Source organism: Sceloporus undulatus, chromosome 5 (assembly GCF_019175285.1).
Source record: "Sceloporus undulatus isolate JIND9_A2432 ecotype Alabama chromosome 5, SceUnd_v1.1, whole genome shotgun sequence".
In the NCBI taxonomy this organism is placed as follows: domain Eukaryota; kingdom Metazoa; phylum Chordata; class Lepidosauria; order Squamata; family Phrynosomatidae; genus Sceloporus; species Sceloporus undulatus.
In genome coordinates, this window is record NC_056526.1 from 38414337 (window position 1) to 38434359 (window position 20023).

Sequence of the window (20023 nt, forward strand, 5' to 3'; positions counted from 1 at the left end):
GAGAGCGCATGCGCGAATGAGCGAGCGAGTGTAAATGGGTGGAGTTTCTGTAAGGCTGATGCTTTTGAGCTGGGATGCTAATAAGGCCCTCACGCGCCGCGTCCGTTGGGGCGCTCGTGCTCTTTAAAATGGTTCCTCTGGCCCCGCCTCCCAGGGGAGGGCCTCAACCAATGGCGTCGCGGAGACGTAGAAGCGGATGAATAATAAAAATGCCTTGGAGGGAGAGGCCGTGCGAAAATGGCGCATGCGCAATCGTCGGGAGGCAGCCCTGAACGGATGTTAGGCTATGCGAGGCTCAGACGCACGAGGGCGCACGCGCGAAGGAGTGAGTGAGTTTTAAGCGAGCGTGAATGGGAGGAGCTTCCGTAAATTAGCCGATGCTTTAGAGTGGGCGGAGCCGGGATGCTAATAAGCCCCTCACGCGCCGCGTCCGTGTGGGGCGCTCGTGCTCTTTAAAACGGCTCCGCTGGCCCCGCCTCCGGGAGGAGGGCCTCGCCGCCTCAACCAATGGCGTCTCAGGGAAAAGGGTGCGCGAGCCGGGGACGTTGAAGCGGACGAATAATAAGAGACTTTGGAAGGAGAGGCCGCGCGAAGTGGCGCATGCGCAGTCGTCGTTAGTTGATTTGTATTATTGTCGTTATCCTAGTCCTCTCCCGGCTGCTGCTTCGACCTTTTCCCGCTCCGCCTCAGGCCCTCGGACCCTTGACGGCGAGTAGCATGTCCGGCCGCACCGCGCCTCCTCAGGAACCGACGGCGACGGCCGCCGCCGCCGCCGCGCAGCAAGAGCGGGGCCTGTCGGGCGCCTTCCCCTTGGTGCTGAAGAAGCTGATGGAAAACCCGCCTCGGGAGGCCCGGACCGGTGAGGGAGGGAGGGAGGGAGGGAGGCCTCCAGTTTGCCCGCCTTCGATCGCGTCCCTTCTTGTCCTTCGTGCCTCTTCTTCTTGTTATTGTTATGCAGAGAGGTCTTGTGGCGCCTTCGGGACGAAAGAAGGAAATGGGCAGCACGGGCTTCCTAGGCTCCAGTCCGCTTCCTGAGGGGCCTTTAGGCCGAAGGCCAGGAAAGCTCATGCTGCCAACGTCTTCCTTTCGCTGAGTCTCAAAGGCGCCACAAGATCTCGCTACGCTTTATTATCATTATCATTTCCCCAGAACCGGGCCTCACAATATTAAAAACAATACAATTAGAACAGAGACAAGTGATACATGAAAACAGAATTAAATGGTTACAATGTTAGAATAGATGGCTGTCAGCGGGGAAGCCAGGTCCTGTCTGTGGTCAGAAACACACTGCAGAAATAACCCACTTTGAAACCGCTTTCACTGCCCTGGCTCAGTGCTGGGGAATCCTGGGAATTCTCTCTCTCTCTCTGGAAGAGAAGGCTAAATCTCTCACAAGACTACCGTCGCCCAGGATTCCCTAGCACTGAGCCAGGGCAGTGAAAGCAGTCTCAAAGTGGGTTGTTCCTGCAGTGTGTTTAGGACCTTTGTTGTCCTTGTTGTGTGTCTTTGAGTCCTTAGTAGCCACATTGCTAGACAAGAACGTTTAGAAACGCCTATTAAAAAAACACAGCATCACCAACAATCTTCCGAAACAAGGGATCGCTTGCGCTGCCTATTGCAAAGGGTCAGCATTAATTTGTTGTTGTGGGCCTTCAAGTCCTTTGCGACTCATGGGGCTTTTCTTGGGAAGTTTCTTCAGAGGGGGTTTGCCATTGCCTTCCTCAGAGGCTGAGAGAGTGTGACTTGCCCAAGGTCACTCAGTGGCTTTCCATTGCCAGGCCAGGATTCAAACCCTGGTCTCCAGAGCCATCGGCCAACACCCAAACTAACACACCACTCTGGCTTATAGGTGCTTAAATGAAAAGGTCACTCCCTGCGTTCCTGTGAAGTGAGTCTGGGCAGTGTGGCACAAGTTCATATAAGCTGCATCCACATTGCAGAAATAACCCAGTTTGAGAGCGCTTTAAGTGCCCTGGCTCAATGCTAGGGCATTCTGGGAACTGTAGTTTCATGAGACATTCAGCCTTCTCTGTCAAGGTGAGCTCTGGTGCCACAATAGACAACAACTCCCAGGATTCCCTAGCACTGAGCCAGGGCAATAAAAGCAGTCTCAAACTGGGTTATTTCTGCAGTGTGTTCTGGAGTAAATGTGCACCAGGGAGAGCGGAGGGAGTCGCAGGGTCCATACGGTGGTGTCAGGGCAAGATTTTAACCTCCATTTCCAGAGAGTCCGGCTGCAGCTGCCAAACCAGAAGTGAAAAGGGCAGGTCGTTTTTCCTCTCCCCTGAGACAACTGAGGGGGATTTGTGGGGCGGGAGTCATTTCCAGGAATGTTGTTGTGGAAGGAATTAAAAGCTGTACTGCCAAAAAAGAGAGAGACCGTGTTTCAAGTGTACTTGTTTGTGGCTGCCCTTGGTACTTGAGAAATCCAGGATGGAGGTACTCTTGAGAAATACTACCATGTGGTGGGAAATGGCTCTACATAAGGATGTGTGTGTGAGAGTTAGCTAGAGGTTTTGGTGGGTTTTTCGGGCTATAAGGCCGCTTTCCGGACATTTCATCTGCGTCTGTGACTGGCATCTTCAGAGTATGCTGGCATGGAGGTATGTGGGGCATATATATATACTGCATGACCCTTGGTTGAGAGGAAGTGATTTACATGGTAATCTCTGTATTGGTGTATTGCTGAATGGCAAAGCCTCGGGGTGTCTGTTTAATTAGTGATGCACTGTCTGCTGGGAAACCCTTGTAACCCTGGGTGGTTGTCATTTACACTTGCTGGGTCTTGATTGTGGTGTTTTTCAGGACTGGTAGCCAAACTTCATTTACTTTCAGGGTTTCTTCTTTCTTGTTGAAGCTTTCTAGATGTTTGTGATTTCAGTGACTTCCCTGTGCATTCTGACCCGAAGCCTTCGATTTCACATAGCTAGAGTTTGTTGTTGTTGTGTGCCTTCAAGTCATTTTTTACTTATGGCAACCTTATTGCGGTGTTTTCTTGGCAAGTTTCCTCAGAGGGGTTTTGGCATTGCCTTTTCCTGAGGCTGAGAGAGTGTGACTTTCCCAAGATCACCCAGTGGGTTTCTATGGCCAAACTGGGATTCAAACCTTGCTCTCTCAGTGGCCTAGTCCAACACTCAAACCACTATAGCGCACTGGCTCTTACAAGATATTAACCGGTACTGCAAAAAAAAAGTGAGATAATGTGTTTCAAGTACACTTGTTTGTGGCTGCTTTTGGTACTTAAGAAATCCAAGATGGAGGTACTCTTGATAAATATACCATGTGGTTGGAAACAGTTCATCTACAGAGGGTATGTGTGTAAGTTTGTGTTGTGTGCAAGTTGTTTCCAACTTCGGGTGGCCTTATCTTGGGGTTTTCTTGGCAAGGTTTGTTCAGAGATGGTTTGACATTGACTCCCTCTGAGGCTGAGAGTACGTGACTCACCCAAGGTCTCCCAGTGGGTTTGATGGTTGAGCCAGGAACCAAACCCTGTTCTCCAGAGTTGTAACCTAACACTCAAAAACCACTGCACCACGCTGGCTTCAGGGTGTAGGTAGACTGATAAAGATTTCTCCATCTGCATTCCAAAATGGATGTGGATGTAAATATCTTTGGATCTCACCTGTGGATGCGTCCTGCAATGCTACCTGTTTTGATTATATCTGCTGGAAAGGGCTGAAAGCTTGATTAATTATCTCCCTTACTTCCCTGTGGTTTGAATTAATACAAGTTTCCACTTCATGATCTGAGAAACAAAAGATCAGCAATGAATATTTGCTAAAATCAGGTCCAGAACACACTGCAGAAATAATCCAGTTTGAGACCGATTTAACTGCCCTGGCTCAGTGCTAGGGAATCCTGGGAATTGTATTTTATTGTGGCACCAGAGCTCTATGACATAGAAGGCTAAATGTCTCTCAGAACTACAGTTCCCAGGATTTCCTAGCACTGAGCCAGGGCCATTAAAGCAGTCTCAAGCTGGATTAATACTGCAGTGTGTTTTGGACCACAGTATTTGTTAATCTTCCTCCAGTTTTGTACGTTTAATTACTCAGCTTATATCACCAAACTTTTTGTTTTGTTTTGCAGAAGAGTTTTGTTTTGTTACCCAAGCCCCTTCCTCATCCCCATCTTTGACAGCTTCTGTCTCTGTAAGAGAGTTCAGAATAGCTGGAATACTGCAAGTTTTCTGTGTCTGTGTTCCTTCAAGTTGCCTGTCGACTTATAGTAACCCCATGAATTTCATAGGGTTATCTTAGGCAAGGAATAATCAGAGGTAGCTTGCTCTAAAATATAGCCTACTGCACCTGGTATTCCTTGGTATACTTGTATATCTAAAAATATAAAAAATTAAATAACATCAGCATTTTCCAGGCTTAGTGAGTTACCTAGAATTCTCATTTTACATTCCATCCAAGTATTAACCAGGGCCAACCCTGCTTTGCTTCCTAGTTAAGACAGGATCTGGTGCCTTTAAGGAATTTAGGAAGACTAGCAGTCCTGAAAGTGAGGCCATTTTTTTCTTGCTTTCCAGCTTAAGCAACTAATATGGCTTATAGCAGTGATGGTGAACCTTTTCAGGTCCGCTTGCCAGGGGCAGGGCTGTGTGCTGGGGGCCCTGATTCTCCGTCCGCCCTTTCCCTGCCAGGAAGGGTTCAGGGGGGAGGGTCAGTGGGCAAGCACCAATTGCTTCTCCTTCTCCTGGACCTTTGCTGAATCTCAGCTGTCCTTGGAGGGGCAGCTCAGATTCAGCAAAGGCCCCTGGGCAGAAGAAGGAGACAGCAAGCACTATGTCCTCTTCCCCCCAGACCTTTGCTGAATCTCAGCTGTCATTGGAGGGAACGCAGCTGTTTCTGAGCCCACCCACAAACCGTTTTTCCCCCAGAGCTCTCTCCCAGGATAATTGATTAATTATCTCCCCTCCTTCCCAGTGGTTTGAATTAATACAAGTTTCCACTTCATGATCTGAGAAACAAAAGATCAGCAATGAATATTTGCTAAAATCAGGTCCAGAACACACTGCAGAAATAATCCAGTTTGAGACCGGTTTAACTGTCCTGGCAGTGGCCCAGAGGAAGAGGAGCTGGGCTGTGGTGGGGGAAGGTTGGGGCCTCTGTGCGGCCATTTGCTGCGCTTTTGCCGCGGTGGCAGGAGCCCTAGCCGGCTAGCTTTTTCCTGTGGCTCAAGAGCCATGAGGGGGCTGGCTGGCTAGGCCCCAGAGAAGGCTGCTGCCACGGCAATGGCCTTCTCCAGCGGTTCCAAAGCCGCGAGGGGCCTGGCCGGCTGGTTAGGTCCCCAGAGAAGGCCACTGCCACGGCAACAACTTTCTCTGGTGGCTCTGGAGCCAGGAGGGGCCTGGCCGGCTGGCTATGTCCTCAGAGAAGGACACTGCCGTGACAACGGCCTTCTCCGGTGGCTCAGGAGCTGTGACGGGCCTGGTCAGTTGGCTAGGTCCCCAGAAAAGGCAGCTGCCGCAGCAACAGCCTTCTCCAGTGGCCCGAGAGCTGTGAGGGGGCTGTCTGTCTGCTAGGCCCCAGAGAAGGCTGCTGCCGTGGCAGTGGTCTTCTCTGATGTCTCAAGAGCCGCGAGGCGCCTGCCCAGCTGACTAGACCCAAGAAAAGGAGACCACCATGGCAAGGCCTCCTCCAGTGGCAGCGGAGCCCCGTGGGGCCGCCACTGCCGCAGCAACTAGTTGGCAGCATGAGCTTTCCTAGACTAAAGTCCACTTCCTCAGATGCATAGTCTCACAGGTACAATCTCGATATCTTTGAATTCTACTGTTGTCTGCCTTTTTTTAAAATAATGTTTTTAGTTTCTAGTTGGTTGTGTCCCCCATTTTTCTTGAATGTCCTACATTTCCAGGAAAATCTTGCCCTACATTTTACCCTACATTTTTTCTACATTTTGTCTCGGTTTGGTGGTAGCAAATTATGGCAACCCTACATCCAGATGGCGCACAGCATCATGGTGCTCCTCTGGTGCTGCGTCCATACGACACAGTGCCGAAGGAGCACCGCCAAGCCACAGCAATGCAGCTGTTGCGTCTTTTCCAGGGTGCAAAAAGGAGCTGCTTTTTGCAGCTTCTTTTTGTGCCCTGGAAAAGCCAGTTTGGGGCCTGTCTGAACAGCCCCTTACTGTCCACTTTCCTTAGAGTGGGACTCACTTCTGAATAGACATGCAATTGTAATTTTATCCTTTCATGTGCTTAAAAGTTACATATTGAAATAGAAAAGACTGTTTCATCATTTATTCCCAGAGTTTTTGTGCTTTATATATGTCAATTGGCCACAGATTTGATTGTAAAGAAAATTCTAATAGCTTTTAAAACAATTGATTTACACGTTAACTTTGATTAAGCAAGGTTATTTTGTATCACTAACTGCAAAACAGCAGTGGTAGAGTTTCCAGTCAGTGCCCTCTATCCACTGTTCCGTCTCAAAACTGTTTTGTTTCACCTAGTTTGCTGTGCTCTGCCTGAAAATTGGACCACGTGATACTGTTTAGTAGCTGAGTAATAGCCGTGTGTGAACCAGCCCTAATTGAAAAATCACTATTAATAATAATACTTCAAAGATTAAAGATATTCTGCTTCTTTTCTAGATAAAGAGAAGAAGGAAAAACTTGAGGAAGATGAAGCAGCAGCAGCTAGTACAATGGCAGTGTCTGCCTCCCTTATGCCTCCCATCTGGGACAAAACTATTCCTTATGATGGCGAGTCTTTCCATTTGGAGTACATGGATTTAGATGAGTTCCTGTTGGAGAATGGAATTCCTTCCAGTCCTAATCACCTGGATCTGAATCAGAATCCGCTCCTGCCTGTGGCTGAACTAGAAGGAAAGGAACCTGCCAGTGCTTCTGCTGCCACCGCCACACCATCCCCATCATCTTCCACAGTGGTTTTCCAACCATCAGAAACTACTACAAGTTCAGGTATGTTTGGTACTAAATTGAGAAAGGGGCACATCTTACAAAATTGCTTAGGGTATGTTAGAAATAGTTGCAGAACCAGCCATCAGATTTTATTTTTGTCTGCCTTTCAATTCCAGCTAATCTAAATCTTTCTTACAAAAATGATCTAATGTGTATATATTTGATGTAGTTGAAAGAAAGCTAAATAAAACTGCTGTCTTATACACAGTTCTAAAATTTATTTCAAATATTTTAAAGCTCCTATACCCTCATTGAGGAGCATACAAAAAAGAGCACCTTCAGTTACCAGACATAACAACCACATGCTGTACCTGCAGTCCACCTTGAAGCCACCCAAAAAAGGAGTGGCAAATAGCTGCTTCTTTTGGAGGCAGAAAAAAAGCTGTCTTTTCTGCCTACGCTGTGCCTGGAAGCTGGCTTCATGACACTCCAGTGGCCTGCAGCAGGTAAACGTTGTACCTCTGAAGTGTAATGAAGGTGCCCCCATGTAAATGGGTGGCTTGGAAGCATGCGGCGTGTAAACATCACATTCCCAAGCCTCCTGGAAGGCAGCGCAAAGGGATGACCTGTTTTGCCCCTTGGTTAATTTTCTTTTCCTTCTTTCTTAAAGAATTTCTGAGAGAGGCATAGGGGCTGTGCCAACCGGCCATTAAGGCCAGCCTGGGGGTGGAGTCGGGGCATGGCGTCCATACATTGCCCGCCTCAACTCTGCTCTCATTGCGATGTGATGCTCTACATGGCGTTCGGTGTCACGGCATTCCTCTGGCACTGTGTTTACACGACGCAGCGCCAGAAGAGCGCCTTAAAGCCGCAGCACTGCAGCTATCACGCCTTTTCCAGGGCGCAAAAAAGGAGCTGCTTTTTGCGGCTCCTTTTTGCATACTGGAAAGGCCAGAATGGGGATGTGGTGTGTGGTTGCTGTGACCCTGATCTGGGCAAGATGGAGGCAGCTGCAGGCTGTCCCTTCAGAGGCGATCCGCACAGTCCCCCCCCCTTCCCTCTTTCTGAACTTACAGTATATTGACTCCCAGTTCTTATGAGATGCTAGTGTCTCATAATATTCCTGAAGGCATTTATCAGCATATTTCTCCTATTATAGCAATATGGTCATAGGCCTGGTCCCTGATAGTCCTATTATTTATTAATCCCTTGTACTTTCTCTGGACCTCCTTAGCACACTGATAACACCAACTCATAATATATGTTTTGTTATTCAAACTGCTTTCCTGAGCTGTGATAAGAACAGGAAGTGCTGTCATCAGATGTTGGCATCCTGAGGATTCTATAAGAACTTAGCATACCGCATCTGCCACAAAGGCTACATGATACTGGAAATAATAGTACTCATGACTTTTCACAATGGGAGTGAGTTTTAGTTGCCTTCTCATGAAGGAAAATTAGTGATGGCCCTCCTTGCTGTAATTGCATTTTATGAACCTATGCTTAAAAATAAGTTCACACAGCGATCAAAGTCCAAATCTTCTCCAGTTTTACTAAACTGTGTTCAGAGATAAAGCAGACATAGACAACTTCTGTGAATCTAGAAATCATACTTCCACTTGATCCTGCCTTGTGCACTTCTGACTCAGAAAATCATTTTTCCCCCCCAGTAAAATAAGGCGTGTAGGAACTGTAAACCTTGCTTTAGAGGAAAATCACATTTCCTGGAAGATTCTCAGAACATGCTTTCCCGCTTAAATAGCAAAACAGAGATTCAGGAGATCAAATGGGATCTCTGGGCTGCTCCCTTACAAAGACGGTATTCTCCTTCTTGGTGTATGTTTTATGTTTTGTGTTATTAAATAGCTTCATAAAAAGCTCGTAAGAGATTTAAATGGAGCACAGAAATGTGTTTCTGTTTTTGGCAGGATACAGTCTGCCCCTTTCTCCAACGGATCGGGGCCTGAGCTGCCACAGTGGCAGCCCTGGAAGCCCTGATCTGCCGCTTTTCCAAGCCTCAGGGAAGCGGCAAAACGCCACTTCCCTGTGGCCTGCAAAGGGGTGTCCTTGGGGCTTCATGCCCCAAGGACACCCCGACAGTGGCAGGGAAAGAGACAAAGGGGCCACTCGGCCCCTTTCTCTTTTGTATCGCTGGCGCAGCTGTGTAAAGGCTGCGACAACGATACGCGGCACGAAAGGAGCTCTGTTTCAGAGCTCCTTCCAGCGCCACTGAAAGGGCGCCACAGGCGCCCTGCAGCAGCACCAGGATGTAATGGCCGTGCCACACCGTTTGGACGCGACACAACCGTTATGTCAAAATGGCAGTGCCCATGTCAACAGGGTGCCGCCATTTTGACGTCCTGGCGACGTACTAGGGTTGTGGGGTGTATATAAGCAACCCTAGTACGTCGCCAGGACGTGCTTAATGGCCCATCTGTACAGGCCCTATGTTCAGTAAAGTCAGAGCTACAGGGAAGGAATGGATCTTTATGCTGACTTTCCAGAAGCTGACTCTTGATCCTAGCAGCTTTCTAGATCACTCTGCAAATGTGTATTGTAATATTGTTCTATGTGAATTTCTGAATTTTCCAGAAAGTTCTGTTGGGCTTTTTCTTGAAAAGTGTACAAGCTGATTAAACCATACCTAAGCAAGTTAGGAGATACAGAACTGTTGCCTAAGAGGTGCAAAACTATTAGTAATAATGGTTACAGCCAAATAATTTTGAGGCTAATAAATTGACAATGGAGCAGTCCTTTGTTAACACCGGGTCAGATTTAAGGCATTCTACCATTATAAACAGAAGGTTTTTAGGGAGGGAAGTATTACTTTAGAAGATGGTTTTCAGTCATCCCAGAAAAGGAAGGAAGAGGAGATTTGGTTGATTAATCTCAAGACTACACAGTGACCTTTCCATCTCTTGAAATAATGTAAAAGGAAAAGAGATGTCTTTGAATAGGTACAGAGTGCTATAGTCCCATAATCACAGAATCACTATAGCTTTCGTTGCCAGTAAGATATTAAAATAAATGCAGACTTTCTGCATCCCTTCCAGCAGTCCCCAAACTCTTTCTGAATAAATGAGATAAATTTCCCTATCACGAGTGAATTCTAAGCAAGTGTCAGCCACAATTCATTCACATTTTAAATTAAACTTCACAATTATAATTCTTAGAATCTACGTTCATAATTAGTTCAAGATGATGTGTCACAGAATACATGTGTATAAACAATCTCTCCATACAGGTTTATAATTCTGTCAGAGGTTTTGTGCCAATACAATTTTCTGATATTCTTTCATAATTCTAGACGTCTGTAGAGTCGTGCTTATTTTCTTCAAATAATAACTTCAGTTGACTCTCCACATTCGTGGGTTAAACATTCGCGCATTTGATTATTTGTGAGTTTGTACATGTCTGAAGGGCTACAGTGCCCTACCCCGCACAGTTCCTCCCCCCTCTTCCTGGACTTCTTCCTTGCACTCCTCCTCCTCATTTCCTTTGCCTCACTTGTCCAGCCACCTCCCAGCAGCCCTAGACAGACAGCTGGCTGAATGAACGGGTGAATGGGAAAGGCAGGGGAGGCCCCTGCTATCACCCATGCATATTCACATTTTCCCACTTTCACAGGGGTCTTGCAGCCCTAACCCCCGTGGATGTGGAGGGCAGATTGTATTTCTTATGAAAATATATGCCTATGGAATAAATGTGCATATGTTTTTAAACGGTTCTTTGAGTGATGTAAAAGAGCTCTTCGTTAATCTTCCTGCAATGAAAATTATTCCTCCTGCAATGAATATTGAGTCTAATGAGTTTCTGTGCCACCTTGTTATTCAGAATGCCTAGTTCCTAAAATCCCACAGAAGTCACAAAATGTGCTCAGAATCTATTAATAAAGTACCTTTTGTAGTTTTTTGTGGTTTTTTTGGGCTATGTGGCCATGTTCTAGAAGAGTTTCTTCCTGACATTTCTCCAGCATCTGTGGCTGGCATCTTCAGAGAAAAAGTACCTTTTGTTCATGTTAAGGGCTTTCTATGTACAATCAAGGTCTAGCATACTAGAAAATAGCAGCCATAATTAAACAGATATGTTATTTAGCAAGTATAGATATCCTGCATTGGTAGCGTGGTGGGCCTAAGTGTCATGTATGTCATTTCACTAAAGGAGACACATGGAGTTGGTGCAGCAGAAAATGCTACTCCATGTACCTAATCCAACTAGTATCATCCTCATCAAAAGGATAAGTTGAAAGTGAGTGGTCCTTCTTGCCTTACTGCCATCACTTAACTAGTTGACACCTGTGTTTCCTTGCATATCTGTTTTTTCAAATATCTGCTGTTGATAACAGTATCTCATTTCTAACATTTCAATGAATTTGAATGAGTTGTAAGCTATTCCACTTAGATTACCATTAACTGGCTTGAAACTGAGTCTGTTTCTGGGCCCAGTTGCTAGTATCATGGTTTGTTTTTGGTGGAACAGGAATGAGGCAGGGATGTTTGTCCCATTCCATGTCACAGCAGTACAGAGTTTGGTTTTTTGTCATCTTTCTCATTTCTCTTTCAAAATCGCTTTGCTGCTCTGGTTCATACTGTCTGAAGCCTTTAGCACAGCCATCTTGACCCTTAGTTATTCTACTGTAACTAAGCCCAAGTAAACATAATTGAAATAATTACATATGTTCTTCATTTCTTCTTTCCTGGTTGTCTCCCTTGACTCTTATCTCTAGATAGTAAGTATCTTGGGGATGGGGATCTGTGCTCTCATTCTTTGTGAAATGTTGTATAATTGGAGGAGGGTGCTGAATAAATAATTATCTTTTCTCAGTGGGCTCCTTTTGAATCTGCTTCCTTGTTACTCTTTTTCTCACACTGATGTGCTGTTGCAATGTCTCCTTTCTTTGTCAGACTCCTCACCAGATAATGAAAGACTGACTCCCAGCCCTATTGATCCAGACTGTGTTGAGGTTGATGTGAATTTCAACCCTGACCCTGCTGATTTAGTGCTGTCCAGTGTGCCTGGAGGTGAGCTGTTCAACCCTAGAAAGCACAAGTTTGCTGAAGAGGACCTGAAACCACAGCCCATGATTAAAAAAGCCAAGAAGGTTTTTGTCCCAGAAGATCAAAAGGTAACAGACTTGTTTTATTATAATGTTGGGATGGGATGTGTGTTGCATTAAAATAGTTTTCTGTGTTTCCTTAAAGTATATTGTTCTTTGGGTGGATGGTAACATTCAGAAGGTTCTGGAAATCATGACAGGGTAGATTTTTCAACTCTGCTTTCATAGTACTGATATTTGCCACAATTGGTTGACAGATTTTTGTATCTTGTATGTCTATCTTTGCCCCTTCTCTCTTTGCACATACATATACATTAAATATGTACTGTATATGATTTACATATAATGTTTAAAATAGCAAACAGCGTTTAGGCAAGTATACTTTGTTTCATTTGTTTTAAGAAAACAAAAATTAGTTGCAGTAAATCCAGCTGTTGAAGTAGATCACAGTCAGAGAAGCTGTTAATGACATGGTGTGATATGTTCTGTCTAATTGGTCCTGGATAAAATTTCCAAGTAGATGTCAAAGATAGCCTCACGTGCCACATTAAAAAGGTAAAGGTTGTCAAGTTGTATCTGACCTTAGGGGGCAGTGCTCATTTCTGTTACTAAGCCGAAGAGCCAACATTGTCAGAGACTACTCTGTGATCATGTGGCTAGCATGATTGCACAGGACGCTGTTTACTTTCTCACCAGAGTGGTATCTATCTATCTGCTTGCATTTGCATGCTTTTACTGCTAGGTTGGCAAAAGTTGGGACTAATGATGGGAGCTCACCCCATCATGTGGCACCTGGGCCTTGAACTGCTAACCTGCCGATCTTGCAATCATCAGAATCAGCGTCTTAATCCCTTGAGCCACCACATCCTGCATACCATATTGCAGTAGTGTAATCTAGAGTTTACCATATCATGACCAACAATAGCATGTAGGTGGGAATTGCAACCATAGCTAGTGACAGAGGAAGCCATAGATGCTCTATTACTTTTTTTTTACACTTGTAGTAAACTGTTCAACCCATTATTTTCCGCAGGATGAAAAATATTGGACAAGGCGGAAGAAGAACAACGTAGCAGCCAAGCGATCTCGTGATGCTCGGCGCCTGAAAGAGAATCAGATCACAATCCGAGCTGCCTTTCTGGAGAAAGAAAATACAGCATTGAGGACCGAAGTTGCAGAGTTGCGGAAGGAAGTTGGAAAATGCAAGAACATTGTCTCTAAATATGAAAGCAGATATGGACCCTTGTAAGCAAACTCTTTTCCCTTACTTTATCCCTTGGATTGCTTTTATTTCTGTAGAAACTCATAAGCAATGTTTATGTCACCTCTGTGTATCTTTAACCAAGATCCACTTCTGCTGACACAACTTGGTCAGATTCTTTATGATCTTTATATTGCAGTATGTCAGTTTTTAATATTTTAACAGTTTTAGCACATATTAAACTTGACATTTCTAATTTGAACTTGACATTTCTAATCAAATAACACTAATTTGGTTACTTAAAAAGTCAAGATAAACTTGTTTAGCTTGCTAACTTGCCAGCATTTCTACTTGCTGTTCAGCAGTTCAAATTAGGAAGAAAATACTTACTGCGTTTTTTGTTTTTTGTTTTTTCATTTTTACTTTCAAACTGTAATTTTTTTGGGGGGGGGAATGGTGCTGGGAGAATTGTGAAATGATTGCTCCCTCCCACAAATTAACAAAACAAGTTATGTGGAAATTCATTTGAAGTGCAGGATTAATAACAATACAGTATTCTCATATTCTATTAGGCAAAGTAAGTCATCTTTTTCAGTCCTAAGTCTTTTGATTCTGTAAGAAAATAAATACAGTTTGCCCTTGGTACCCACTAGGGTTTGGTTGCAAGATCCCAAGGGGATACCAAAATACATGGATGTTTAAGTTCCATTATATACAGTAGTGTAGTAAAAAGATGCCCCTTATATAAAATGGCAAAATCAAGGTTTGCTTTGGGGCAAGGAGATATTATCAAGCCATGGATGGTTGAATCCTTGGATGCAGATGGCCAACTGTACTGATTAGTGAGTGCTGTTGTGTAAACAATATTTATGTGGTTGTATTACTACTTTAAATTACTATAATATGGAGCCCTGGTAGCGCAGTGGTTAAATGCCTGTACTGCAGCCATTCACTCGAAACCACAAGGTTGCGAGTTCAAGACCAGCAAAAGGGCCCAAGCTCGACTCAGGCTTGCATCCTTCCGAGGTCGTAAATGATACCAGACTGTTGGGGGCAAATTAGCTTACTTGCTAATTAGCTTACTTGCTGTTCAACCGAAAATATAATAATAATAATAATATGTTTTATTTATATACCGCTATTCCAAAGATCATAGCGGTGAACAGCAAGTAAGCTAATTAGCAAGTAAGCTAATTTGCCCCCAACAGTCTGGGTACTCATTTTAGCGATCTCGGAAGGATGCAAGCCTGAGTCAAGCTTGGGCACTTTTGCTGGTCTTGAACTCGCAACCTTGTGGTTTTGCATTGCTTGCATTTTTGGCCCCATTCTTTTGCCATTGGTTCTGCCTGCCATTGGAATGCAATCCTTGAAAAGTTTACTGAAACTGCAATTGAAAGAGATTCCCAGTCCTTGATATACTGGAAGCCACTCCTGTCAACTGATTTAACCTGCAGTTTGTTACTTATGAGTTGACACCATTTCTCTCTTAAATGTCTTCTTAAAAAACCCAAAACCTTAACATGAATGACTGAACAATGAACCAGATTCACTTGCATTCCCAGACTCATTTACTTATATAACTATAATATACATCTCATTCTTCAGAGGGTTGTATTGATCTTACTTTTATTGGAAGTAATAAAGTTTTGTGTCATACTGTAGTATAAGAATAGTATGAGTGCTGGGCTAGCTTGTGTTAATGAGATCAGTACAACTCATAATTTTCTACAGCCTCTGATATTCTAACCAATATAAGGAAGATCTATGTCACCTTGGTGCAAACTATTTAATTTCATTATGTCTTGGGAGTGTTTTGCATCTGGTTTCTCTGACAACAGTTGGTTTTGTCTCACACATATTTTGGTTTTTATCTTGAAAAGAGCACTTAAGGCTCTCCCTATAGATGCTAATTGCTGATCATATTCTCCTTCAGCTAAAGCAGCATGTAGTTTGATGAAATTACAGAGACCTTTCCTAAAAGGCCATCAGTTGTAAGAACTTCAGTAAGGCAGATGTAATTGAGTTTTTGCATAATTTTATCAGTGCACATATATCAGAATGCATGTGCATAATGGTTCGTTCAAAAGCACTATTTTATAAGAAAATGTATATCAGAAACTTAATCCATCAGTCAGAGAATAAAACTTGAATGCTGAGTCTCCCTTCAGAATCATTAAAGGTGATTGTTAAAGATAATGTATGAGACACTGCTGTTATTCTAGGGCAAGAATATCCCCATGTGCTAGCGCCACTAGTTCTTTTGTTCTGCAGTCTTTTTTGGAGTCTTTGTTCATTACGGAATTCAAGTCATTGTTATAAATACTGCCAAGGTAGTCATCTGTAGTTAAGGCAAACCATAGATTAGCTCTTTAATGGAAATGAGAAGTGGTCTAAATCTTAGCAAAATAAAATGCATTGACGAGAATTATTATTTTCCCTCAAATTGTTACTCCTTTCATTGGGAGCTGCCTTTATGATCAGTTTAACTCTCAACAAATAGTGCAAAGATTTTTTTCTTATATTATGGGGAACTGGTGGCATCCCTGGGAGATCGGTGTAACAAAATGCTGCAGTATAAATATATAGTCATATTCTTGCTTTGCTTTGTTTAAAGTGACTTATCCGATTCCGAGTGATGCAGCTTTAAAGACTCTTAATCTCAGAAAGTAAAAACTACACATGAAACAACCTGCCATCAGAGTGAACAAAGAAAGATGTGAGGTATTCTCTGCAAACAACTGATGACCCTGCTTCCCTGCAAGTACCTCACCTGAACTAGGGCTGAGCATGATGAAAAATCCAACATCTCTAATCTTACAGTTTCTTTTTGTACTGCTGTTTTTCCTTGTAACCAGAGTCTGCAGTACAGTTGGTAACATTCTTCAGCTACATATGGGACTCAAATCCTTGTGTTCAGTCTGAAGAAATAATGGTTTTCTAAGGTAATATGCAGATGGGAGAGTGAGACAAATCATAACTGAAGAAATCCATGTAGCTTTGTTTTTTCTTTTCCTCATCTGTTCTGTGCTTTAGAATAAATGTTTATATTGCATCTAAATCCTGCTAAAGAATTATATCTTGGTCAGAAGAACATGATTGAAAAGAGCATATGTGGAAAACAGACAAAAAAGAGATGTGTTTTGTTGTAATTTTTGACCTATAGACTGAAATTGAATTAATTGAAAATAACAAGCACCCAAATATGTTCCATATCTCATTACATGCTAACGAGTAAAATGCACCTTATTTTTTCAGCTGATAAAATCAGATACTAGATTTCTAAAGTTAGCATTTTCACGTCAGCTTCCTGATCTTGGCAATATTGTTGTAAAATTATTGTAATGGCATTGTGTATTACAGCATGGCAGGGGGTTGGGCTGGATGGCCCTTGTGGTCTCTTCCAACTTTATAATTCTATATTGATGCATTTTCAGTCTACTCTTTATAAAAATTACAAGATATTTTTGTTTCATTATTTTCATAAACATAATTTAACTGTAGCTGTATAATGAGGAGCAAGAATTTATAATAAAAGGACAGAGTTTTCACTCTGATTTTCTTTTCCTTCTAGAAATAAACAGTATAAAGTTCTCTGGAGTTTACCATTAAAATGTGGACTTCTGATTTTCTCAGCTGCAAATGTATTTAATGTTGACTTTTGTGTTCCTCCTTCATAGTAGTAGAGACAAAGTTAGCAACGCTTGCCTGAAATCCTGCATTGGGATACATAGCTACAATGACATAGCTACAACTACTTAGTTACATTTTTCTGTGCTGCCCCCTCCCAAAATCTACCTTGGCTATTGCAACCTGTCCCACTACCAGGAGAGGGATGGACTTATTATCACTGTTCCTCTCTCCAGCACCTTGGAAATTATTAGGGGAGCCATATGGCTTAAAAGGTAGGTTTTAGGGGCATTTTCAGTCGTTATGATGGTTCAATGACTGTAAAATTGAATTAATGTAATTAAGATATCGTGTGTCATGCTTACACCATCATAATTACTGAACAAAATGCTAGCAATTGATGTTGTCTATCCCTTTCCTGTGAATAATTTTTTAGTTCTTGAATGCCTGATGCAGTAAGGTGAGTGTTGTGCTCATAAACCTGAAACATGAGACATAAGTCAGTGGAATATTCTTTGAACAGATATCTATGAAAGAAGCATGTTAATGATAGATGTGTAGGTAGCAAGTAGGATACTGAAAAGAAGAATTTCCACTCTGTAAAAGTTGTATCTAAAACATGACCTGAGGGTATACTGTATTAGAATTGTAATGTCAGAATAATCATGTGGATCTATTTTCTCATCATAAGCTTCCTGTTAATTATATCTGAAGACCCTTTGGAGATGAAGTGTTTCATTATTCTGAGAAGTATGAGGCAGAAAAACAATTGGGTGGAGAGTGCCAAATAGACACACTCAATATTTTTTTTAGATAAAATGGCTCCTGGAATTGGATAAAAGTTTTGGTGATTTGTTTAGGAGGCTTATGGCTGAATCAGTTGATTGCAGCAGAATAGCTTCAAATGGATTAAAGGAGTTTTAGTTACAAATTTAGGAACTGGCACTGAGAGGCAGGTACCAACAAACCTATGCTAATAGTGCTGAATTTTAAAAAATAATAAAATAGTTTGCTGTTTACAAAAGAACTTGCCAGTCCTACTTTAGAGTAGATTTATTTATCCCTGACTAAAAACCCAGTATGCATCTTGTTTAAATTTTCTTGTTTAAATTTTTCTTGTTTAAAGTCTCTAAAATTTTTGAGAACATCAGCATAAATAATAATCTGTATACCAGAATTTTAATGCTAATTTAAAGACTGAGTCCCATATTCTTATAAATTAGTACTGTATTCAGATCCAGATTTTCAGGCTTTATGTTTGCTACATTACAGATGTAATTTACAGTGACTCTCTACACCAGGGGTCCTCAAACTCCAACCCTCCAGATGTTTTGGACTTCAGCTCCCAGAATCCCAGATCATTGGCCAAGCTGTCAAGGAGGGTATTATGAGGTAGGAAGGAAATTTGCATGTGTGTGGTGATTGGCTGAGGCTTCTGGGAGATTAAGTCCAAAACATCTGGAGGGCCGGAGTTTGAGGACCCCTGCTCTACATGTTTGTTGTTAATCATTCATTATCTAACTATACTTTTTTTCATATTGAATCTGGCTTTATTTATTTCCCTTGCGCCCGGGTTTGCGCCCGCCTGTTTTTTTCTTGGCAGAAGTATCTTATCTCTTATCTTCTTTGTCCTCCAGCCAGGAGATAACATGCTTCACAATAAAGACGGGTATTTCCTGCTTCTCACTCTTCTCTTGTCCCTCTCCTGTTGTTCCAGAAAGGCTGGGAGCTGCTTCACACAGCACAGTATTATTGTTGTGGCGGGTCTGGGTCTGAAAGCCTGAGGGTCCACTTTCAGGAGCAGCAGCAGGTGCTGCAGCAGGGCCTTCTCTTGCCGCAGGAGCGCGGGGGGAGGAGGGGGAGCTCCAGTGCCGACAGTGGCGGTGGCAGATGTTGCAGTGGCAGCAGGGGACCCTCAGGGCAGGTGGTAGGTGGACTGGGCCCCCTGTGTGGCTCGCGACCACCCAGTGAACATAGGCTCCTAAAATAGCCAAGCCTCCAAAAATGGCAGCCAGAAAGGCCCAGGGATCATCTACTTCCACATAGTCTTTTTAAAAAATGGAGAGGACGGCCATTGGGCTTAGAGCCCTCTCACTGGGCCTGTGCCGCCCTCTCTCTTTGTGATGGGGGTCGGCTGACAAGTTTATTATTAAAAACAATTTGTTACAATACATCTACAGACTTTACATACATACATACAAACTCAAACCTCACTTATACATGCACTAAAGTATACTGAATGAAGAGGATTATATAATATATCTTTCATTTTGTTTATATAGAAAAGTGGAATTTAAACTTTGTCTTTTATATTATACAATTTCCTTGTTCTTTTCCCTTAAACCCTTCATCCATTACCATTCTTTCATTTCCTTCCCTACTAAACTCTCTACTATTATCCTTTCCTTATATACCTTCTTTCTTTCCTTCCTCACCCTACACATCTTCCTTCTTCTTTCTTCAAAATTTTCAAAGTTTGACTCTTTCCCTCAACTAAATCCTTACTCGTGTCTTCTCCTTCAACCTATCTTCTTCTTCAACATACACACACCTACACTTACTGATTCACTCTCTTTATATTTTCTCTATCTCTTCTTTGTATATACCTCTTCTTACTCTTCCATTCTTTATTTTCTCACGCACTCTATTTCTTTCATACTGACTTCCTTCCTACCAATATCTGTCTGATTATTGTTCATTTTGACTTTCTTATTCTGTTTTTTTCCCCCTGTGGATCACATCTTTAATTTACATTCATCTTAAATTCATCACCGCTATTTTCCCTCAATATTGTTCAAGAAAAACAATTACTTTCTCCCATTCCTTTGTAAATTAGTCTTTTGATCTTTTTCTTATTGCTTGCGTTAATTTAGCCATCTCCATCCAATCACACAGTCTTACCAACCAATCTTCTTTTGTTGGAATATTCTCGTTCTTCCATTTTTGGGCAAAGCACATTTGAGCAAGAGAAACCATATAAAATACATTTTTTTCATGTTTGCCTTTCAGATTTCCCCCAGATATACCTAATAAGTAGAATTCTGGTTTTAACTGTAATTGTGCTTTCAGTATTTTGCTCATTAAGTCATTTATCATTTTCCAATATTTTTTCGCCCATCTACAAGTCCACCAGCTATGGTAAAAGGTACCTATTTATTTTTTACACTTCCAACATATGTTATTCTTGGATTTGGAAATCTTCACAATTTTATCTGGTGAGAGGTACCATCAGTGAAACATTTTGTAGAAACGTTCTCTTAGGTTTTGAG

At 42.7% G+C, this 20023-nt stretch overlaps 1 protein-coding gene across 5 annotated transcripts in view; it reads left to right on the plus strand.

The window, feature by feature from the left end:
• TEF (TEF transcription factor, PAR bZIP family member) overlaps positions 1 to 19289 on the plus strand; it is a 35445-nt gene extending 16156 nt beyond the window's left edge. Inside the window, exons 1-5 of one of the 5 annotated variants that reach the window (XM_042466791.1) lie at positions 560 to 859; positions 6601 to 6930; positions 11775 to 11995; positions 12960 to 13171; positions 15742 to 19289. In XM_042466791.1, coding sequence (XP_042322725.1) covers positions 718 to 859; positions 6601 to 6930; positions 11775 to 11995; positions 12960 to 13171; positions 15742 to 15763 — 927 coding nt within the window. In that variant the 5' untranslated portion in view covers positions 560 to 717 and the 3' untranslated portion in view covers positions 15764 to 19289. Of the gene's footprint in view, positions 1 to 555; positions 860 to 2163; positions 2604 to 6600; positions 6931 to 11774; positions 11996 to 12959; positions 13176 to 15741 lie in introns of those variants that run through there. The other 4 variants (XM_042466796.1, XM_042466794.1, XM_042466792.1 and 1 more) reach the window with 4 other exon arrangements.
• The last annotated feature ends 734 nt before the right edge of the window (positions 19290 to 20023 follow it).